This window comes from Podarcis pityusensis (genome assembly GCF_964106645.2).
Source record: "Podarcis pityusensis genome assembly, chromosome: 1".
In the NCBI taxonomy this organism is placed as follows: domain Eukaryota; kingdom Metazoa; phylum Chordata; class Lepidosauria; order Squamata; family Lacertidae; genus Podarcis; species Podarcis pityusensis.
Window position 1 is genome coordinate 71,753,688 of NC_138028.1, and position 24,910 is coordinate 71,778,597.

At 41.3% G+C, this 24,910-nt stretch overlaps 1 protein-coding gene across 16 annotated transcripts in view; it reads left to right on the forward strand.

The window, feature by feature from the left end:
* Positions 1 to 24,910, forward strand: part of LOC308459771 (uncharacterized protein) — a 179,598-nt gene that overhangs the window by 34,654 nt on the left and 120,034 nt on the right. For all 16 annotated transcript variants that reach the window (XR_013978314.1, XR_013978315.1, XR_013978316.1 and 13 more), the window contains exons 4-5: positions 20,280 to 20,412; positions 23,645 to 23,756. Coding sequence is in view for 5 of the 16 variants with exons in the window: in XM_080975412.1 (XP_080831538.1) it covers positions 20,280 to 20,412; positions 23,645 to 23,755 (244 nt within the window). In the remaining 11 variants the exon portion in view is untranslated. The remainder of the gene's footprint in view (positions 1 to 20,279; positions 20,413 to 23,644; positions 23,757 to 24,910) is intronic.

The following is a 24,910-nucleotide window of genomic DNA, read 5'->3' on the forward strand; positions in this document are numbered from 1 at the left end:
CCAAACCTAAGAGGAGGCGTGTAGTGGTGATAGGGGATTCCCTACTGAGGGGAACAGAAGCAGTGATCTGTGGGCCTGACAAGATGTCTCGGGAAGTGTGCTGTCTCCCTGGGGCTAAGGTCCAAGATGTAACTGAACGACTGCAAGGAATCATAAAACCCACTGACAAATACCCCTTCCTCTTGGTTCATGTGGGAACCAATGACACTGCAAGCAATAGGCTCCAGAAGATCAAAAGAGACTATGAGGCTCTGGGCAGGAAATTGAAGCAATTAAATGCACAAATTGTCATCTCATCTGTCCTCCCAGTTGAACGATGTGGCCCAGGGAGAGAGGGAAAAATAGTGGAAGTGAACAGCTGGCTTCGCAAATGGTGTAAACAGGAACGGTTTGGATTCTTAGATCACGGACTGCAGTTTCTTGAAGATGGACTTCTGGCAAGCGATGGGCTGCACCTCACAACGGTTGGGAGGAATGTTTTTGCCAAAAATCTCAGAAACCTCATCAGGAGGGCTTTAAACTGACTAATGTGGGGGAGGGAGACAGTGCTCCTGAAGGTAGGAGTCTATCAATTGATGAAGATGATCATCCAAATGTCATAGACCAAATGGAGCAAACAGCACGCAGACCTAGTGGTGGGAGGAAAAAATCCTTAAATAAGAGACACGGGGGAATGATTAATGGACTTCAATGTCTGTACACTAATGCGCAAAGCATGGGAAATAAACAAGATGAGCTTGAGCTCTTGGTACAGCAAACTAAATATGACATAATAGGCATCACTGAAACCTGGTGGGATAAGTCCCACGATTGGAATGTAATAATGGAGGGATACAATCTATTTCAGAGAAACAGACCAGACAAGAAAGGAGGAGGAGTGGCATTATATGTCAGGGATGTGTATACCTGTGAAGAGATCCAAGATTTAGAACCTCAAAGCCAAAGTGAGAGCATTTGGGTCAAAATTAAGGGAGAGAAGAATAACAGTGACCTTATTGTGGGAGTTTACTATAGATCCCCAAGCCAAACGGAGGATATAGATGATGCCTTCCTGGAACAGATGGCCAAGCATGCAAAAGGAAGGGAGATAGTAGTAATGGGGGACTTCAATTACCCGGATATTTGTTGGATGTCAAACTCAGCCAAGAGCATAAGGTCAAACAGATTCCTCACTGGCCTTGCAGACAACTTCATTGTCCAGAAAGTGGGAGAAGCAACAAGAGGAACAGCCATTTTAGATCTGGTCCTAACCAATGTTGATGACCTGGTTAGTGGGGTAGAAGTGGAAGGATCATTAGGCGCGAGTGATCATGCTCTTCTGAAGTTTACTATACAGCGGAAAGGAGCAGCCAAGCATACTAGGACTCAATTGCTTGACTTTAAGAAAGCCGACTTCATAAAACTGAGGGAAGTGCTGGGTGAGATCCCATGGACAGTAATGCTAAAAGGAAAGGGAGTTCATGATGGCTGGGAGTTTGTTAAGAGGGAGATAGTAAAAGCACAACTTCAGGCAATACCAATGAGACAGAAACATGGAAGGTGCCTAAAGAAGCCAGGGTGGCTATCTAAAGAACTTTTAACTGAGTTAAGATTAAAAAAGGATGTGTACAAAAAATGGAAAAGGGGGGCAACCACCAAAGAGGAATTACAACAAATAGCCAGCACATGTGGACACAAAGTCAGAAAAGCTAAAGCACAGAATGAACTCAGGCTTGCTAGAGAGGTTAAAAGCAACAAAAAGGCTTTTATGGGTATGTTCGTAGCAAAAGGAAGAACAAAGAAACAGTGGGGTCACTCAGAGGAGAAGATGGTGAAATGCAAACAGGGGACACAGAAAGGGCTGAACTCCTCAATGCCTTCTTTGCCTCAGTCTTCTCCAATAAAGAAAACAATGCCCGACCTGAAGAATTTGGAGCAAATGATTCAGCAGAGGAAACACAGCCCAGAATAACTAAGGAGATAGTACAAGAATACTTGGCTAGTTTAGATGTATTCTAGTCTCCAGGGCCAGATGAACTGCATCCAAGAGTATTAAAAGAACTGGCAGATGTGATCTCAGAACCACTGGCAGTCATCTTTGAGAATTCCTGGAGAACAGGCGAAGTCCCGGCAGACTGGAGGAGGGCAAATGCTGTCCCTATTTTCAAACAGGGGGAAAGAGAGGACCCAAATAATTACCGCCCAGTCAGTCTGACATCAATACCAGGGAAGATTCTGGAGCAGATCATTAAGCAAACAGTCTGTGAGCACCTAGAAAGGAATGCTGTGATCACCAATAGTCAGCATGGATTTCTGAAAAATAAGTCATGTCAGACTAACCTGATCTCGTTTTTTGACAGAACTACAAGCCTGGTAGATGAAGGGAACGCAGTGGATGTAGCCTACCTTGATTTCAGCAAGGCATTTGACAAGGTGCCCCATGATATTCTTGTAAAGAAGCTGGTAAAATGCAGTCTTGACTATGCTACCACTCAGTGGATTTGTAACTGGCTGACTGACCGAACCCAAAGGGTGCTCATCAATGGTTCCTCTTCATCCTGGAGAAGAGTGACTAGTGGGGTGCCACAGGGTTCTGTCTTGGGCCCGGTCTTATTCAACATCTTTATCAACGACTTGGATGATGGACTCAAGGGCATCCTGATCAAATTTCCAGATGACACCAAACTGGGAGGGGTGGCTAACACCCCAGAGGACAGGATCACATTTCAAAACGACCTTGACAGATTAGAGAACTGGGCAAAAACAAGATGAATTTTAACAGGGAGAAATGTAAAGTATTGCACTTGGGCAAAAAAAATGAGAGGCACAAATACAAGATGGGTGACACCTGGCTTGAGAGCAGTACATGTGAAAAGGATCTAGGAGTCTTGGTTGACCACAAACTTGACATGAGCCAACAGTGTGACGCGGCAGCTAAAAAAGCCAATGCAATTCTGGGCTGCATCAATAGGAGTATAGCATCTAGATCAAGGGAAGTAATAGTGCCACTGTATTCTGCTCTGGTCAGACCTCACCTGGAGTACTGTGTCCAGTTCTGGGCACCACAGTTCAAGAAGGATACTGACAAACTGGAACGTGTCCAGAGGAGGGCAACCAAAATGGTCAAAGGCCTGGAAACGATGCCTTATGAGGAACGGCTAAGGGAGCTGGGCATGGTTAAGGGGTGATATGATAGCCATGTTCAAATATATAAAAGGATGTCACATAGAGGAGGGAGAAAGGTTGTTTTCTGCTGCTCCAGAGAAGCGGACACGGAGCAATGGATCCAAACTACAAGAAAGAAGATTCCACCTAAACATTAGGAAGAACTTCCTGACAGTAAGAGCTGTTCGACAGTGGAATTTTCTGCCAAGGAGTTTGGTGGAGTCTCCTTCTTTGGAGGTCTTTAAGCAGAGGCTTGACAACCATATGTCAGGAGTGCTCTGATGGTGTTTCCTGCTTGGCAGGGGGTTGGACTCGATGGCCCTTGTGGTCTCTTCCAACTCTATGATTCTATGATTCTATGAAATCCCACTATTATTGCTGTTGTTGCCATGCCATAAACGCAGCCACTTCTGAAAGGCTACTGTGATGTTTGGGAAGATATTCTCTCAGTGTCCCCAGCTCTGGATTGCTAATAAATATAGCCATCCAATCAAATGGAAATAAATGGGGAAATCCTTCACATGGCAATGAGCCATTATGCTTGGACTCTTATGGCAGAAAGGAAACAAAACACCTCATGCGTAGTACTACCAGTGCTCATGTAACTATGTGATAGAAAATCCTAGCACGTGCTAAGCAGTTTATCATATTTACCATCTCTCTCTAAGCAGTGCTCCCAGACCTGTTGATCACAGGCAAATACAATATGTGCTGTTTGTTTATAGAAAGAACCTGCTTCAGGTGATAGCAGTAGTATGGCCACATTAACAGGCTACATCTCCAAATCTGACCCACCTTTGAATTAGAATTAATCACCAGGTATTTCAAACCCCACCTGGATTAATCCCAGATGTATATATTTTTTTCTCTTCTCTTCTTTTTTTTCTTTCTTTTTTTAAAAAAAAAAAAAATATTTATTAATTTTCAACCGTTTAAACACAACAAAACAGAAAGACAAAAAAAGAAAGAACAAAAAAAGAAAGAAAAGAAAAACATAAAACTAACAAAGCAAGACACCAACCATTTCAAACACAAAACAATTTCAATGTCTTATCTTTCATTCCCTAATTTCCACGACCTCCTCACACCTCCCTTTTTGTTTTCCACTTCTATTAATTATTTCAGCAATTCCTTTCCATCTTCCTCTGTTTTCTATCCTATAGAATCTTAACATATTCTAGCCTTATTTTCCCTTTAATACACTGTTAATCTATTTATACTTGATTCCTTATAGCATTTCTACTAAAGCCGTATAACTTCATTTCAACATTTTTCTAACATTCATTATTTTTACAGTATTTCTATAAATAGTCTTAAACTTTTTCCAGTCTTCTTCCACCAACTCTTCTCCCTGGTCTCGGATTTCTGCCAGTCGTTTCCGCCAATTCCATATAGTCCATCAACTTCATCTGCCATTCTTCCCGAATAGATAAATCTTGTGTCTTCCAGTACTTCACAATGAGTATTCTTGCTGCTATTGTTGCATACATGAAACAAATTCTATCCTTCTTTAACACCAATTGGCCAACCGTGCCCAGGATAAAGGCCTCTGGTTTCTTCAAAAGGGTATATTTAAATACCTTTTTCATTTCGTTATGAATCATCTCCCAGAGTGTCTTAATCCTTGGGCATGTCCACCAAAGGTGAACTCTAATCCTCAAATTCGTCTGTTTTTCTTTAAGTTCAGTCATAGCAAGCGTCAACTTATGTTCATCAAATTGCCTCTGTAGGGCTGGGGCTCTCTTTCTCCTTCTCTCCAGTTGTGTTACTTTACCTTCAGCAGCAACAACTTTTTCCCTGACTTCCTCCACAGTTTGCCATATCAAAATAGGTTCTTGTATCAATTTCTGGGTGGTTTCTGTATTGGTATTATTTATACTTTCTGTGTTTAAGTTAGTTTTAGTAATTGAAACATCCACTTTCGCATTTATCATGTCCATTTTCCTGTGAAGCTGATCCAATGAGTCATTTATCTTATATAATGCAGCCACTAAAGCCTCTTCTGTCGACATTCTCCTGGATTGTTACCAAGTCCTCCCAGACCTTAATGTTTTGTCAGCAGTTGACTGGTCTGTTTTTCCTCTTCCATTTACCATAACACTTAAAAGATTCAAGGTCAGTCCCAGAGTCTCACGGTTCTTAACTTGCAGCTGTAAATTCCCCTAGTCCAGCTCTTGTAAAGCAACCAGTTTCAAAGGCTTCCACTAGGGGGAAACAGTTTCTATTTGTAATAGTCAATAGTATCCTCTTTTAAACAATCCATAATTAGTTTCAAATTAGTTTCAATTTTCAGTTACTTTTGCTCCTTTTAAAAGCAGCCGGAGACAGTAGAAACAATGTATTTCTCTTATTTAACTAGCTGTCAATGAACGTTCTAAGCGCTGTCAATGAACATTCCAAAAGACGTCAGTCCTGCTAGCAGCCCGTTTCCAGGGTCAGAGCGGCGGTGTTTTAAGTCTCTTCGCTCTCTCCCGCAGGCATACTCAATCCGCAACTTCCCCCTCTCTTCTCCTGCCTCCAAGAGGGGGTTTAATATTCTTTACCGTTGGAAATTTGATCTTTTACAAAAGACCTTCCAGGACTCCAGCTTGCAACTTCATTGCCTCAGTCTATTTACAAAAGGGGAAGGCGGACTTCCTGTTTTGAACCTCCCCGTTACGGTACCAAATTAAACATTTAGAAATCCAATTCTTCCGCTTCAGCTCTACTCACGGGTAATTACTTTAAAGTCAAATTGTCCACAGGAAAAGGTCAGCGCTCTCCGGCAACAGCTATGCGGCTTCGCTCCGTGGAAGAAGCAGACGATTCGATGCACCGCGCCGCTCACCCCACGTCGCTCCGGAGCCCCAAAAACCGGGGTTCCCCGCGAGTGGGGGAGGCGTGAAAGGTGCCCGCCGAATCCCACGTTCACAGGCTTCTCCCGCCTGTGATTTTAACGGGTCTTCGCCTTCGCCGTGGCGGCCAGACCCAGATTCCCACGGAGCGGATTCCTCCTGGTCAGAGGAATTCAGCCATTACCGGAGGCACCTCCCCGGAAGTCCTAATCCCAGATGTATATTTAGACCCCTTTGTGAAAGTTTCTATTTTGATCACATTGTAAATTCCTGTCCAACTGCTATGCAAACATTTGCTGAAGGGACATGATTATTCTAATCCAGTTTCTCTTCCTGATTTCCTAGCTGTTCCTTCATCACAAGGCTAACTTCAAAGAAACCCTAGAGATTAAAAATCTTAATTCACATATACTCTCATGGGGTCTGAACTGGTGGTGACAGGCCAGGAACTGTATCTTGGGGTCCTATGGATAACTCGATGAAGATGTCAATCCAGTGTGCAGCGGTTGTGGGGAAAAGCAAATTCATTGCTAAGGATCATTAGGAAAGGAATTGAAAATAAAACTGGAAATAGCTTAATGCCATTGTACTGCAGTGTGACCACATTTGGAATATTCTGAACTGCTCACCAAACCTCACCTCAGAAAGAGTATTGTTGAGTTGGAAGAGGTTCAGAAAAGGGCAAACAAAATGAGCGACTCTTCTATGAAGAAGGTTGCAGCGCTTGGGACATCTTAGTTTAGAGAAAAGGCAAATAAGGAGTGACATGAGAGAAGTGTGTAAAATTATGCATGGCATGGAGAAAGTGGCTAGAAAAAAGCTACTTCCCCTCTCTCATAATGCTAGAATTCGTAGACCTTGAATGAAGCTGAATGTTGGAAGATTCAGGACAGATGAAAGAAATTACTTCTGCACACAATGCATAGTTAAACTATGGAACTTGCTCGTACGGGAAGCAGTGATGGCCAACATCACTAGATGCCTGTAAAAGAAAGTTAGACAACTTCATGGAGGAGAGTCCTCTCCCTCCATAGTTGGAGGCAGCAATGCTTCTGAATACTAGATACTGGAATCCACAGGGTTATTGTTCCAAAAATAAACAGATGGAAATTATTCATTTATGTGATGAGTAATAATGACCAGGGCTGGTGGGAGTCCAAAACATCTGGAGAGCACCAGGTTGGCAAAGGCTGCTCTAAAGTAGGTGGGAGGTCTTGTTCATCTCAGTTGGTATCTTTCCCCTTAACTTTCCCTCTTTTTGCAGTTTACTACTGATAAGCAGGATGGAAGAAGGCTCCATTTTAGGTGCTAGTCACAGCTGAGTTTACCACCCCAACCAAATGTGAATTGTGCATGGAGACCTACAGCAAAGCACCCACATATTCAGCATGCCGCAAGGTAACTGCAGTCTACACCAAATATCAATTTAGCCAACCACTTAGTGAACAGCATGCAAATCATCCACATGCTTGAGGTAAAGACAAAGGGGGGGGCATTGGTAAGTTGTCTTATATGGGGAGAGGGAGAGAGGGAGGGAGAGAGAGAGAGAGAGAAGCAAATTCAATAACTTACTCCCAGATAAGTGTGCATAGAGTTGCAGGCAGTTACCAGGGACTGTCATTCCATCCCACCCCAACCCAAATTCAATGTGTCCCTTTACAAGATGCATATTTTGTTAAATCTTTACAGATTTTAGTGGATTCATCAAAAATAAATAAAGGTAATGCATTTGGCATCTTTGGGTTTGATGGTGCTTGATTTCACAGGCTCTTGATTTTGGTAGTGCTCCTAATGTAGGATATTGCATTAATTACAGTACTAATAGGGCTTAATTGTATAGTTATTATTCCATTACACTTGCAGCCTCTAGCAGCCTAGGGATTTGAGAAACATGCATGCCAAGGTCACTACTTAATTAGGGCTCCTTGCAATTAAGAATGAGTAAATAAAAAGCCCAAACCTTAAAATCAAAATATTTCAGGTTTCACTATACTGTATAAGTATAACAGAATATGCTTATGGCTACCTAAGTTTTGTAGTGCTGGGCTATGTTTCTCCTTCACCTCCATAAGTGAACCTGAAATTTTCCTTTACATAGTGGGAGAAAACAATAATCACTATGCTTTCTTTTTTCACCAGCTGCATTTAGTTGCATTACTGTCTGTTGATAACAATATGCTTGGAAGGGAATAATGACTCCAGGAAACTGTTTTTGTTTTGTTTTTAAAGCAAAAAACAAAAAATGCACATGTAGGGAACAGGATCCAGACAGCAAGTCAAATCCTGAGCTTCCCCATTTTCTGCAAGCCATTTCAACATTAAGTGACCTAATTTTCATTTCCAGTCCAGCTTGAACCCAAGCTGCACTGAAAAAGAAAATTGTTCCTTTGCAAGCATGGGCCAAATTTAAACTGCATCTGCAAAGGTACTTGGAGGTTTGAAGTCACTGCTGATAAGTGGTGACGGCAAATGTCGCCTTAAGCAGGGGTCAGCTGCCCTATGTGATATCAGAAAAGGGGCAGGTGGGCATGGCTTGGGGAAATTGGTCATATGGGCCAAATTAGAATTCCTGCCTAATTGATGGTTACCAGCTTCTCTGGGTGAAGGGGCCAAGTGACATGCAATACTAAGTCGCATGACTTAGTATTGCCCAGAGCTTTCCCCAGCGGGGGTAAGTGAAACAACACACACCTGAGGTTTTAAGCAAACTGTCAGAGCAGAAAACCCTCCCCACCCCTGTAGTTGTTCAGCAGCCTCCACAACTGACCGCCCATGGAATTCTGACTTTGCCCCTCATTACCCAGTATTCAGGGGAATACTATACAATATTGCCTCTGAAGATGGACTTCTTCCATGACTCTGAAACTAGAGGGGGGAGGAGACAGGTACCAGTACAGAAATTACATCCAGTCCACATTTCAATGTAAGTATATTATTAACTCTTTTCCTTGCACAACTGCTTATGAGCCTTATGCTGACATAAACTGGCATCTCAATAGGGTGATGTTCAGAAATGGGGCACTATTCCACTTAATTCTGAGTATCCTGTTTACCAAACTTGTAGATTAGACTGCACGAGTAAGTTCTAATCACTTTTCACTTGTCAACTCGTTTCTTGACGTAACCATATCTGGATTTTAAATATATATTTAGAAAGTAAAAAGTGGTTATGTTTCTTTTTCAAAATGCAAAGTAAAATTACCCAGTGTACATTTTCTTAGTCTGATTTTGGTTACACAGCCTAGGATATCAAGGTAACAATGGGAACCTTATTCTCTCCTTTAAAAATAATGGCTGCTGATGTGACACATAATACATGTTAAAGCTAGAAATTCACTTAGCAGTTAGTAGTTCATTTGTTCTTTTAAGTCCACGTGCAGATGATGAACCTTCCAGTTGGGAAAAAGTGAGTTGCTACTGAGATGTAAGAAAAATGTACCAAAATTAGAGAAAAGGGAAATTGGGAAAGTCATTTTGTCTATGATGGGCCATCTAATTATTTCCTAAATGAGAAAAGGCACTTGCCGTACCTGGCCGATCATTCTGCACATTCAAGATGAAAAAAATACTTCCTGACATCTGTTTTCAATTTTCATTTAAAGTCAATGTATGCTTCTTTGTCTTATCATTAGGGTTAGCATAGAAACATTATTCAGAAATTGTTTAAAGTTGTGGGGTGGTGGTGGGGGAGTCATAGTTAAGCATTCATGTAGGCAAGGAAAGAGGTATGTTTTAATGTAGTCCCAGAACACATTTCAGGACCACAGAAAACATGGGAAGGGGTGTGTATGTGTAACTGACAGACACACACAGTGAGAATCTCTCTCTCTCTCTCTCTGAAAGAATTTTGCATGCCAGTATTTCTAATGAAGCTATTATTATTTATTTTTCTTAAAAGGGTTACAAATATGGGTCTTGAAACAAGAATGAACACATCACTGTATATACGTAAATCAATGGAAATTAGTCATTATTAACTAATGACCCATTGGTTTCAATGGTCTGCATAGCCAAAACTGGATCTCTGGCAACAACAACCTAGTTGCATAGCATTTTAAGGGGTGCAAAACCCTAAAGAGGTTTGCAGCTATGTAATCAATTTAGCATTGTGTCAGTTGGTTAATTTCCAGGTTAAACCCCTCCTGGATTCTGCTGGGGTTGCATTTGTGCTGTCATACATCCTGTATCTAATATTGCACTTTACTTAGAATCACAGAATTGGAAGGTACCCAAAGGCCATTTAGTCCAACCCCCTGCAATGCAGGAATCTCAGATAAATCATCCATGACAGATGGCCATCCAACCTCTGCTTAAAAACCTCCAAGGAAGAAGAGTCCACCACTTCTCGGGGGAGTCTGTTCCACTGCTGAACAGCTCTTACTGACAGAAAGTTTTTCTGTATGTTCAGTCAGAATCTATTTTCTTGTAATTTGAAGCCATTGGTTCAAGTCCTACCCTCCAGAGCAAGAGAAAACAAGCTTGTTCTATCTTCCATGTGACAGCCCTTTTGATATTTGAAGATGGCTATCATATCTCTTCTCAGTCTCCTCTTTTTCAGGCTAAACATACCCAGCTCCTTCAACTGTTCCTCATAAGGATTGGTTTCAAGATCCTTGATCATCTTGGTTGCCCTCCTCTGCACACGTTCCAGCTTGTCAACCTCCTTCTTAAATTGTGGCACCCAAAACTGGACACAGTATTCCAGGTGTGGTCTGACCAAGGCAGAATAGCATGGAACTATTACTATTCCAAGTGCTTCCACTTAGTCGATCAGTTCCTCCCTAGTGGTGAGGACCAGGTCCAAGATCGATGATCCCCTTTTGCTTCTTCTACCTTCTTGGAAATGAAATTGTCAGCGAGGCAATGGATGTTTTTGCACACAAGTTTCATTCCATGTTGTACTGCAAGATGAGCTTTGTAGTTTGCGACTATGTATACGGTTGAAAGCTGTCACCTTGGCAAGCAAACCAGAACTGTTCCATGCAATTCTATTACTTAAGAGACTAATGACTTCATTAAAATAGCAACTCTTTGTCAACAGTATCCATTCACGAGACTCATTGACTAGGAAGTCATTTTTTAAAAAGACACAGCGTGCAGATATTCCACTTGCAGATCACATAGGTATACTCATGAGTAATGCCTGGTTAAGCTCCAAGCTTGTATGCACTACTTCAACATATGGCAAAAGAGATATCTGAAAGTTTTCATGTAGTCTCTAACATATAGCTTTCATATGCAGAACTGATATCAGTCTTGATAATGGCATATGCCTGGGGTACAAGTCAGGAGACATTTTGATTTTTTTTCAGCTGTTTTTAAAAGAAAAATTAAACACAAAATCAGATGTCTGGTATAACTTTCAGAGTCTTCCACATTGCTTCATTGGTTTTTTGTTGGTTTTTTTAAAGCAATAGTTAAAACATTTATATCATTCCAAACATGTGCTGCTTACTAATCTCCAGTCAAATCCATATAAGCATCTTTAGGCCCGATTTAATGAAAAATATATTTCACACATAATATATAAATTATCTACCACCCAGGAATTAATAAGGTCATTAGTCTGTTCCCTACAAATGGACTGTGTGTAGTAGTTATTTTCATCAATCGCAAGAAGCGTGAAATAGCATTTTAAAAGAAAAAGGGAATTCCCTTGATGTGTGCAACAATGGTTATCCCCAGTGCTTTTTTTCTGGTGGTATTCAACAATATGCAGTACCAGCACCTCCCCCCCCAAAGACATTCAACCTCATGGGAAGCCATGACGTGAGTAAAGCCCCACCAGAGCCTGGCTGCCACAGCATGTGACATGCTTTCCCTGCCACGCGCTGCGCTCTGCTGCTGGCTATGTGCGCCCTGGTCACCTCACTTGTGGCATTCACGATGGTTGGGGCAGGGCAGGTGCAGGAAGCGCTGAAGTCCCTGGAGCCAGTGCGGCAAGTGCCCCAGGTAATACGAGGACAGGGAGAGGGAGGCCACCTGGCTTTGAGAAATCGAAAAATTGGAAGGGATTCCTAAGGGTCAACTAGTTCAACCCCTTGTAAGTGGCTGGTGAGGTTGGTGCTGTGGCCAGTGCCAAAGTAAGCCTTCCTTGTGGAACCCTTCCATTTCATTTCTGGAATGCCAGAAGTACTGGATTCCCCCCCCCAAAAAAACCCCCAATTACTGTCTATTCCATATGTTTTGTGTGTACATATTACTACGAACAAGGGACGCGGGTGGCGCTGTGGGTTAAACCACAGAGCCTAGGGCTTGCCAATCAGAAGGTCGGCGGTTCAAATCCCTGCGACGGGGTGAGCTCCCGTTGCTTGGTCCCTGCTCCTGCCCACCTAGCAGTTCGAAAGCATGTCAAAGTGCAAGTAGATAAATAGGTACCGCTCCGGCGGGAAGGTAAACGGTGTTTCCGTGCACTGCTCTGGTTCGCCAGAAGCGGCTTAGTCATGCTGACCACATGACCCAGAAGCTGTACACCAGCTCCCTCGGCCAAGAAAGCGAGATGAGCACCGCAGCCCCAGAATCGGTCACGATTGGACTTAATGGTCTGGGGTCCCTTTATTACTATGAACAGTTAAAAATAATCAGAAGAGATTCATATTCCCTCCCTTATACCACTTAATGTGCATCTGAACCAAAGTTCTAAACCACCACCTCAGAAATCTTAAATGCCTTCCACAAATCGTGCAAAACCATCACTTGTTAGAAGCCTATGACTCTTGGTGGAAATTATATGCACATTTATCCCATTGAGCAATGTGGGACATACTTCTGAGTAAACATTCATAGAATTGGACTGCATTTTACTCAATATCATTGCAACATGAGAAATTTGTCTGTACATTACCTGCAAGGAAGCCCCAAGTAAACACATTATAAGATAGTGCAGTGAGTCCCATTGAAAGCAATGTCACCTAAGCCAGTCATGGCTAACTTGCTCCATTCCTTTCACTGGGATCTAGCCACAAGTAAATTTAACCAGACCTGGGCTTGGAAGAGTTTGAACCGAGGCCACTATGGCTATGTATGACTTCCTTTGATCCCTTCTCAAAATCCGGCTTTTCCGGATTTCCAGCTTTTCTGGATTTCAGGCTGTTACGCATACACCGTGAAAGTTGTAACAACCAAATACTAATGCAAATGTCATTGCCTTCATCGTATAAAATCTCTGCAACTTTTTCAAATTTGCATTAAGCCTTAAGAAACTTTTTTTTTTTAGAACACATGCCCCCTTGCTACTACTACCCACCCCCTCAGAAAACCTATTTCTATGAATGAAACGAGTGCAAACAGATTGCCGAGATGGCTTTAAAAGGCACCTCTTTCTTCTTGTATGGAATACCCACTATAATTATATTTAACCTGTCAGCTCATAACTTTTTCTTATAACCAAATGGGCATTGCTGAATGCTTTCTAAAAGCCCCGAAAACTGAGCACAGAGCAGTAGATCTCTCAGCAAATTCAAAACATACTATCTTCAAAAGTCGTCACTGGCAAAAAGAGGGCTATGGAAAACCCATCCAAACAAACCCAGCGTAAAACAAAAAAGCAGAGGGAGAGGTTGGCAACTCCCATGCGTTTCAGTTTAACAATTTGGTTTAAGGTTTAGCATGTTTTTATCCACGATGAGAAAAAAAAAGATAAACTTATTTGGCAATCCCAGACACTTTGAAAGCCAGCATCCTGTAATTGTTTCCTCCTTCACTCTGGCAATTTCAACGAAGATTTGAAAACCTATGGCAAAACATAAAGACTTTCTCTCCGAAAGGATTGAAGTGGGGTGGGGGGATAGACTTAATTGCTATGCAATTTTTCAACTGGTACGAAATGTGTTTTTAAAGCCCTTGGTGTGCTACTGCTGGTTCTGTTCTTCAGCCTCGATGCTATGAAACAAAACAAAAAGACAACTTTCTCTGTGCCTGCAGAGAGAGCGTGATTTTTGTTTTTTTAAAACACAGCTTGGCTTAAATTACAGTGTGAGCAGCAGACATTATATGTAACATAGTCAACCCTATTAGTGTAGAAAGAGCCCAAGTGGGTGGCAAGCTGCTTGTGAGTCCATAGCCTCTTTGAGATCAGTTGATTAAAACCGTGCCAACCGAGATTAATACACCACTGGGAATATCCTTATTTAGTCCCAGTAAGAAATAAAAGTGATCAGAGGGGATTTAGAGCTGGCATTCTCATTAAAAAAAGGACAGAGGCTGACATCAACAAATGGTAATTCTTTGCTAGTTACTGTGAAATACACACACACATCTGATGGTAGTAGAAGAATTAATGAACATTGCTGAGAGTAAAGCAAAACACAATCCACACAGGTCTGCTAGCACTCAAAATTCTGTCTCCCTTTTGTCCTGTTATGTTGTTCAAATCTTGAATGGAAACTGCAAGGAGGAAACAGGAGGTAGCTGCTACTGATCTGGCCACAAAACAATGTCCTATTCAAAAGCAGTATCTGTTCTTAATATCAGAATTACCTCGCCGGTAGAAAAGCGGGTTGTGTGGGGTGGAGTATTTGCATCAACATCAGCCCAGGAAAGCAATTATGTACTATTCCAAGAATGTAACTGAATAGACTACATAAAATATTTCTGAACATGGAAATCGTTTAGGAACTTTCTAAATGTCTTAACAGTGCACTTGGCTATGGTTTGATTTAGGAAGTAATATTTTACCTGAAGCAGTAAGTTTCTTTTTTCTTTCTCTTTAACTGCTTGAAACCAAAAGACAGTCAAACATAGCTGAGCCCTGTGCATGTTTACTCAAGAGTAAATCCCTCCGATTTTGAGGTAACTTACCCCTATGTTAAATGCGCCTAGGACTGCGGAATCAATGGTGGTGTGAATTATATATTAATTTTGCAAAATTCTGAAAAATAACTGGAACCAAGACCAGAACTACACAAATGAGATATGTTATGGCAATCTGGTGCTTGTAATGCTGAGTGTTTGCTGTATTAATTTTTAACCTATGCTGTCTCAAGTTAGGTGACTTATTTTCTATATCACAGTGCTTCGCTTATCCTACAATTCAAAACACGCAGAGAGATTTGGAAAAGAAAAAAAATCTCTCCCTATTAAGAGGAAAAGTGAGATTAATTCTGATAGACACAGAAATTATAGGATGTGATAATAATTGATAGCACTAAGTAACTTACTGGGCCTAGACCAGGAAGCATGGATTTTTACAAGTAGAGCTGCCCTTAACTACGAACAGCAATTTGACTTCAAAAGGCAAGGCAGTAATTCTGCAATGAGTCTTACAGGTCGATCACAAATAGTTCCATGAAATGATTCTGTTATAGTGAAAAGGATAAAAAGGTAAAGGGCCCCCTGACCATTAGGACCATTCGCAAACGACTCTGGGGTTGTGGGGCTCATCTCGCTTTACTGGCCGAGGGAGCCAGTGTACAGCTTCCGGGTCATGTGGCCAGCATGACTATGCAGCTTCTGGTGAATCAGAGCAGCGCACGGAAACGCCGTTTACCTTCCCGCCGGAGTGGTACCTATTTATCTACTTGCACTTTGACGTGCTTTTGAACTGCTAGGTTGGCAGGAGCAGGGACCGAGCAACAGGAGCTCACCCCATCACAGGGATTCGAACCACCGACCTTCTGATCGGCAAGCCCTAGGCTCTGTGGTTTAGACCACAGTGCCACCCGTGTTCCTAGTGAAAAGGATGCAGGGTCTTTTAATAATGAACTTTTATCCTGGCAGTTGAACCTGTTCTGGTATTCATGTAAGTCTTCGCGTATTCATGTAAGTCTTCACAACACTAGAGAATAGAGATGTCTTGTTTTTTCAGTATCTTTTCCATACGTTCATGAGCAGCAGGATCTGTACGCCAGGAAGTTTTATGACTACAACCTTTAAAATGGTTTCAGACTCTGAAAAGGAGGGGAATTATCAGGGTTCTATGGTTGGTTCAATCCAAAATAGCTTAATTTAAATAGCTCTATACCAGGTATCCCCAAACTCCAGATGTTTTGGGACTAGAACGCCCATCATCCCTGACCACTAGTCCTGTTAGCTAAGGATGATGGGAGTTGTAGTCCCAAAACATCTGGAGGGTCAAATTTGGGGGTGCCTGCTCTGTACTATCTGCTGTAATAATAATAAGCGTATGCAGAAAGAGGATGGTAGAATGTGACATCCCCGGCCCTCCTCTTTTTATATCTACAGGGGTTCAAACACCCAATTGTAAAATATGGACAACACGCATATCCGAAAGTTAGTGACAAAATGATGAATGGAATACTGTTGTTGTCTATAAAATATATAGAAAGGATTGAATAAGTTATATTCCGAGAGGTCTTACATTATATGTCAAAGATAACACAAAGTGCAGTAAGTTATCATTATTATTTATTGATATGGAACCATTCCTGAATATATTGCACCAATGTATGTGGAACTGATTCAGCACCAGATTTAGGGCAGTACAGGTGGTTTCTCCGCACAGGGTGCTGAGCTGAGGGGGCACCCTGAGACCTACCTACAAACGAGACATCCTCATGGTTGGGGCCGGTGCCGCTCCAGTTGCTGGTTCCTCCTCCTCCTAGGAGAGAAAGCTAGTGACCCAAAGGGGGGAAAGGCACAGATTAAGCATACATCTACCAGGAAGTGAGAGTACAGAGAGAGAGCGAGTTTGGAGTTGAATAAAGTTATTTGTTTTATATTGCTCCTGATTGGTTCTTAACACCACCTGAAACACATGCTGGAGCTGTGCACAAATGGCTGCTCAAAATCCTATACCTTATTTGTGGGAAGAGATATTGGGGATAGTGGAAGGGAAGAGAGAATTTCACCTAATTTTCCTAGCCTGGGGAGGAGAATTTCTCCAGTTTCTCAAGCGGGGAGGGGAGTAACCACCACCATTTGCAGGAGCGAAGCATCTTTCTTATTCCTTCTTAGCTGCTGTATCCGAAAATGGCAAGAACAGCAACTGCCCTCAACTCAGCATCATTTCAGGGGGCGGGAATTGCAGCCATAACTGGGGGGGGGGGGGAGAGACTATTAAGAGAAAATTCTGCAACATAACCTTTCTTTTCCTATGGACATTTCTTAGAGTAATGTCTTCTGAGAAATTTTAGCTCCAATCCAGTACAAACTGTTTTAGAGTGCCCCGTAATTAAAACAGAAAAGCAGTCTATAATCTGCTTTTTGGCAGAAGACAAAACAAATAGGGAGCAGAGAGAAGCGTAACAGACAGGTGTGTGGTAGTGTGCAGATTGAATTCAGTGTGTGCTATGGAATGCAACGAGAGAGAAAATGTATTAATTGAGAATAGGTTAAAAAGAAGCACTGAGTTCAAAGGGTAACAAAAATAATGTTTTCCCACAATTAACATTGTTATGTACCCATCTTAAGTTAGTAAAAATAAAAATTGAACCAGAGGCTGAGGTTGTGAGAACTGTGGATGGGTCAATTAACAGGGGGCAGATTTGACAATGGCTTAGTGTGAAAACAGTCTTTTCCAGGACTTGAAAAGCTTTGTGAAAATCCTCTGGTTTTTCATAACTTGTTCCTGTTTGCAGCCACTGCATTTGCGTCTGTTGTCTATGTTTGGTAGTAGCAGTATCTATGAGAGAACATGGCCCACATTTTTATTGCAGCCTTGTTGTTGTGTGCTGTTGCACATGCTGCTGCACATTAGCAGAAAATTTTTAAACACCCTTGCTGTGCACTGATGTACTGATTAATGCCTGGCTTTAAAAACAATTGCAGAACGTAAAAGGCTCTTTTAAAATCCTGCCCTGTGTGCTAATGCTCATTAATGGCCTCTTTTCTTTAAGCCTGTTGCTGTACACTAATGCGTATGCTAGTTCATATTAGAATACTTAAAGATCTGTTGCTGTGCACTGATGCACATAACTGTCTCAAGTTTTTTAAAACATTCAAGATACCTCAGCTGTAAACCTTTTTCTAAAAAAGTGACCCCTCTTTTCAACCACCCAAAAGAAGGTGGGGGAAGATGTTTGTGACACTCAGACCCTTCAGTTCAACTTAGTTCTAGGATATCAGAGGCACTGGGCACAACCCAGCAACATTAATCGAGAATAGTCAATACCTTTTTTTTAAAGGGACTTACTCCCTACTAACTTTTTTCTGGATTGTGCCCACCATATTTCTAAGTCATAGAAATGAGGTAACCAACATGCTGTCTTCTAGATGTTGTTAGGCTGCCATCATCCCTGACCACTGGCCAAGCTGGCTGTGGCTGATGGTACCCGGAAGAAAGGTAGAGATATTATCAGGAGCAATATACTATGAGGAACTATGAGGAAACATCAGCCCATCAGTGCTGAGAACTTCTTAACATTTATTTTGAGTGTCATTCCATTTGTACTGAGAGAGCACAACTGATAAGTTTAGCTTCCAGCATTCAAGTTCTGAATAAGCTACAAGAAACATACCGAAAGATCTGGGTGTCCATGGGCTCATTTCGCTGACATGTGGAAATGGAAATCCTTCTATCAAAAGAGATTTACATACTAGAGCCAAGAAAACTAGTAGTGTACATTGTGCCAAAGAGAGGGTATGATGTGGTCAGGCTTCTTAACGAGGCTTGTAGGATTTCCCCTAGAACATATTGCAGTGCCAAGACATACAAAACCCACAGCAACCCCAGAATAGAATTAAAATCACTCTAAATAAAAAGGCAAACTGAAACCTAACTTGGTGGCCTTGGTAACTCAACTGTCTTAAATACAGCAGCTGGGAATAATGCCCCCCTCCTTGTTCAGGAATGGACAGCTGCATATCCTGGAGTGGCTGAAATAGTATAGAAAAGAAATCAACTATTTCCTATATGTCCAAAACATTCATCTAGGACAGTGGTGTCCAAACTTTTTTCAAAGAGGGCCAGCTTTTTTTAAGGATTGAAGTTAATGAGCTTTTTTAAGGGTTGGAATTGTTGAGGTTTTTTTAGGATTTTACCCTAGGTAATAAACTGCCACAGGGGCCGGATTAAAACGACCCGCGGGCCTGATTAGGCCCCCAAAATGAACTTTGGCCATGCCTGATCTAGGACATATATGGACTTGCCGAAGAAGAGATTCTAGCTTGCACTCAAAAAATTCTGCAGAATGAAACCAGTTCTTACTAGGTGCAGATTTGGAGTGCATCTGGACTACATAGAAAATAGAAATACTCAGACTGTTGGTGCTAAAATAAAATGTGTGTACTCAGCCCAAAGCATGCACACCCAGTAACAAAGTATATTAGATCTGGAAAGGAGATAACTACATTTAACATTTGCAAGAAAGAAGAGAGAAAATTTACCAAATCGAGAAGGTTACATGTTTTGGTCTTGTAGTTCACAGCAGCTTGGAGTTCATATTAAATAACCCTGTGCATGTTTCAAGTGGTGTTAATTATCACTAAGGATCAGGTAGGAGTACTATAAAACAAAATACTTTATTTAAACAAGCTTTCTATAACTCCTAACTCCCTCGTACTCTTCCTCTGTACTTTCTGTATGGAATCACTTCCTGGTAGCTGTTCTCTTAATGTGTGACTTCCCTCTGTGTCGTTAAGTTTCTCTTCCTGACTGCTGTCCTAACCCTCTTACTTGGTCCCATATGCAAGTAAGTAGCAACTGACTATGGCAGTCTGGTCTGCTGAATAATACCTACACCTGCATGTACAGTTCATATTATTTTCCAATCACTCCATTCATAACACAGGACAGAAGAACGTTACAATCTAAACAAATATGGGGTCTGAACCAGGTGGTTACAAACAATGGCTCTCTCGCCTTTACCATTTCACCCTATTTTTCTCACTAGCGGTTTTTTCAGATATAGTAACACTCATGCACTACTTACAAATTTGCTTGCCTGCTCCAGCCCTTTGAGTTCAGACTTCATGCAGATACTTTGTCTGATCAGCGGATTCACATTCTGCCCCCACCCCAATAAAAACTAGCATCCCAAACCATAGCTCAGCCTCTATCCTGTCACCCTAAACTCATATCCTTAAAATTTCCATTTACTAAGATGTCTAACTTCCTGGAGTTGTTTCTGCCCGCCTCCTGTGGTGGCCACTCTGCTGTCGTCACATCACAGCTCATCACAAAATCTCACTACAGAGAGCTGTTCCCTTCCCTCTCACCTAGGTGAAAGTAACAACTCTCACATATTGATAGGAAAGGGTTAAGCAAGGCTGAGGGATTCTTTTGTCCTTCGGTTATCTGACTCTGATCAGTACCACTAGCCAATAGGAGTCCTCCTTATGAGCCAATTAAGTAATTTAGGATTTTGGCTGCCCTTCTGAATTATCTGCCTGTCTGACCATCAGGTGCATGAATTTTCATCTGAGCCAATCAGATGCCTGTTACTGGAACGCCTGTTCTGCACTGATCCTTCCCCACTTTTTTGAGCAAGCAGTCTTTTGGAGCCCCCCAAGGGAACAACGGTGCTATCCTGTTGAGGTATGATTTTACAAAGGGGTTGGGAATTGAATCTGCAGAGTTTATTGTGCAGAAAGTGTGTGTGTTAACAGGAGGGTGTTCAGTATTTCTAGCAAGGATTTGTGTATGCCACAGAGCTGTCAGGGCCGGATTTAGGTTTGATGAGGCCCTAAGCTACTGAAGGTAATGGGGCCCTTTATATGTCTAGCTGTCCTTTGTCAGCAACAAATTGTTGCTGTTTTTTGTGTTGAATATATGTTATATGGTAATTTATGGACCTAATAGGTATCTAACCAGTGATATTTTAGGGAGCAGGCTAGCGGGGGGGGGGGGGCATTACTTACATCATAGGAGCCTACACCACACAAAACACTGTTGCTGTATGTAGGTTTTATTTTATTTGTTTTTTATCTTATATTTTGGAAATGTACATTCAGGGGTTTTTTCTTTCTTTATTTTGGGGAGGGGCAAGAGAGTGGGGCCCTAAGCTATAGTTGTATAGCTTATACGTAAATCTGGCACTGAGCGCAGTGCTTCTCAATCGGTGGCCCTTGGATCATGGGGCACTTTTAGAGGGATCTCAGTGCCATACCCTGACCATTGCCTTCTCAGTGCCCCACCTCCTAGCTATGACATAGGCTTTTGGCTGGATCAACAGCAGCACCTGCAACGGTTTGTGAGCTGAGTAAAAAGGGCGGGGGAAGAGAATGTCTCCTTCCTCTGAAAAGAAAGGACCAGACCATGCACTGAAGGAAATTAGAACAAGCAAGAAAAGGTCAATATTTACTAACTTGCTTAATAAACTGGTAATGGTAAGGAAGGGGGTAAGAGAGAAAAGTTCTTAAAATAGGAAGAAGTGGTTGTAAAAGGAACGGAAAGGAGGCATGAAAAGAAAACCACAAGTTTTTTTTGGGGGGGGAGGGCCGGTTGGTCAGTGGGGAATTAATTACAATATGAGTGTGACAGGAGAATGGGAGCAGAAATTACAGGACATGGGTAAAAATACTTTGAAGTATTTCTGGGGGTGGGAAGTGAAAAATATTAAAAGAAAAAGTATTTTCCAATTAGAGCCTCTAGATCAGCAAATTCTGCCTAAAATGGGGAGGCTGAATCACAATACCTCCAGAGCAAATGCCTGTACTTAGTGTGAGGAGAGCTGAGATGCAGAACTCCTTGCTACAAGAAAAACGCTGTAGTAAAGAATTTAGCCATTTCCAAAGATTAACTGGCACCATTTTCTTCTGATATCCATTAAAATGCTGATGGCTGCCACCATTTTGTGATCAGCTGCCTTTGCTCCACCATTTTGTGACTGGTGGCCCTAAGTAATGTTTAGGCCATGTCTCAAGCAGGCCTTGAAGGTAAACAGTTTCAGAACCTCTGCAATTTTATTTAATTTATATCCTGCCCTTCAGCCCAAAAGAGCCCAGGATAGTAAGCAATAACTGATAAAACTTTATTAAAACATTAAAAACAATTCCATTATAGATGCAGACTGGGAAAGAGCGCAACTTAAAAGACTTGTTGAAAGAGGAAAGTCTTAGTAGGCACTGAAAAGGCAACAGAGACAGTGCTTGTTCTGAGAGTTAAAGGCATTTAAATAGTTTGAACGTGTAGAGACTAAGGATAGTGGATAAATTTGATTCAGCTCCCATTTAAGGGCCACTTTTTCAAAGTTGCACTTTTTGATATAAGAATCACAACCATTCTTTGAAATTCGCTGGCAAGAATAAAGCACTGTCAGTTTCTCCCACTGTCACTACTGCTCTTACCAAATAGTCATCCAACAGCATGGACAAGACCAGTATTACATGCTGTATTAGCAGGTAGAAAATGCAGTTACATATAATGGGACATCATAGAAGGAAAGCAAATAGTGAGCAGTGGATGGACCAACTTTTTATACCTCTGGTGAGGCTCGTATACAGCAGTGTAACGGGCAGATGTTCAACAGGCAGAGCTTTTCTTGGTATAAACATTTTAACAGGAGCAATTGGTTTCTTGTTTGATCCTAGCCTGTTGTTCAGCTGTTAATCCAACTATGGGGAAAGAATTTAATGCCATTTGTTGTTGCTGTTTAGTCGTGTCCGACTCTTCATGACCCCATGGACCAGAGCACGCCAGGCACTCCTGTCTTCCACTGCCTTCCGCAGCTTGTCAAACTCATGCTGGTAGCTTTGAGAACACTATCCAAACATCTCGTCCTCTGTCGTCCCCTTCTCCTGGTGCCCTCAATCTTTCCCAACATCAGGGTCTTTTACAGGGAGTCATAGCCTGGATTAAATTGTTCTTGGGATTTAAAACTTTGATGCAACCTTCCACAATTGCTTTACTTATAGAGTTGAAACTTGAGTATACAGTTGAGTGCATTAAAAAAAAAATGTTGAAAAGCTTGTGGGTTGTTTCTTTTTTTCTTTTATCTGTCAATTAATAAGCAAAAGAATCACATTCAAAATTTACCAAAGGAAAGAGAGAATACTAGTAGAATTCTCACAGGTGGGAATACATTATTTATGCTGCATTTACCTCATTTTTGAGGTGACTGGGAAGTGTTTGTGTTCATTCTACAAATTATTTTACCAGTGGTCTGCTTTTGTCAGCCTTCCCAGGCATCCACACTTTCTGGAAACCCCAGGTTTTGGAGTGGGTTTTCCTGGAAGTTGGGAATGTTACCCACCATGTGCATAACAGCAAATTATTATAATTATAATTATCATCATCATCATCATCATTTCATTCCCCCCCCTTTTTTTGCTTTTAAAGTAATCCTTGCAGAAAGTGTTTCCTTTTACCTTTTTAAATAAGAAAGGACTTCCCTTAAAAACCCAACCAGCAAGCGCACCAATCATAGGTGCTTGATAGCCAGCCTTGTCAGTGCCCTACATTTCAATTACAGCCTAGGGAAAGATGACATGAAGTAACTCTCCCCATTGAGCATTTCAGATCAGGGAGTGTAGACAGCCAAAGAGACTACAGGGAGCTGGAGAAAGGTTTAACAGAAACAAAAATACATACCGTTTCCTCAACCTCCTCACAGCAATAAAACCTTAAGTTCCTATGAATGATGTAGAAAATCAAAGGCCTCTTACATGGGAGAAGGAAACTTTCAATAAAGTGGAATACAGGTTTTGGCAAAGCACTTTTAAAAAATCAAAACCTTAGAGTCAACAAGATTTTCTTAGCTTAATTTATGGGGGGGAGTGGTTATCAGAAAGTCAATTCTGTGGCTACACGGTTTTCATCATTGTTACAGATTCTGCCCCTGGGAAAATCTCATGATATCCAATCTCTCATCCGTGTTTCTGTGCTGTCTTCACTGCTCACCATGCTAAGGGTCAAGCAGATGGAAGAAAGAAATGATTAAGGTAGGTTTGTTTTGTTACAATCAAATTAAATTCTAGGGATGTGAGAGAAAAGTCTATGCTGTAGTCTGAATTGGTATGTAATCCCACTACTTAAAACTGTAATGACAAAATTAACCCTGCACCAGTAGTTCCCAACCCATTATTTGTAGCACACTAGTCAAGTTACATACAAGCTACATTCTTGTGTGAGAGCCATGATAAGTTGTACATTTTTTTTAATTGTGTAGAAGAAGGAATTGAAAAACATATTGTGACATAATCAGGACTGTCATCAGGTATCCCGCAGTCATGCACCTTCACTTTTGCCCTACAACTGTCTTATCAACAGTGCACTGTTTCCTGAATCCACTCTTTACTAAAGATTATCCTCTCTTTTTTATGTCACCAGCTTAATGAGATGTATTATAGCCCAAGGGGTTTAATCAGTTCAAAAGAACAGACGTTACCTCTTAAGAATGCGTTCACACTTTTTGTAATAAATTACAAGGAAAATCTTGCATAATTAGAACATAAACTTTAATGAAGTTAGACCTGTAAGCAAACCATTAAAAAAAAACAACCACATGGGTGCTATTGTACAATGTTTACAGGGTTATGCATTCACTTTCACATTAAGCACCATTTTTAAAAGATTGTAATGAGATAGTTTCCTTGTTAACATAAACAATTTCCAGAAGAACCACAAATCAACCAAAACCTAAATAAATATTTCCTAGAAAAATGAAAAATAGTGATTTCTGACAGGTCATAGAAGAGATTGTGCAGAGCGGTATAAATCTAAGCATTGGGACTAAAAACACTCTTATTTTTGATTATTCTAAAGAAGAGAAGAATGATCTTTGTTTCCAGAAACAGTAAAGTACATTCCAAAGCTGCTTTTGTTTTTAATTTACAGAAGCTCTCGATTCTAATCTACTAAGCCAACAAATAATCTGTCCACTAGTTTTCTCCCCCCCCCCCTTTTTTTCTGAGTCTCATGAAAAGTACACACAATTGTTGACATACGGGAGGGGGAAAATACATATTCCTTCCCTGTTATTATGAATGGATCATTTCAACGCAAATGCTCACTTGCATAGCTCTGGAACTTTGAAATCTTGTACTTACTTACTTGTACTTACTAAACAGAAGAACCTCTATCCTCATTCTGTGAG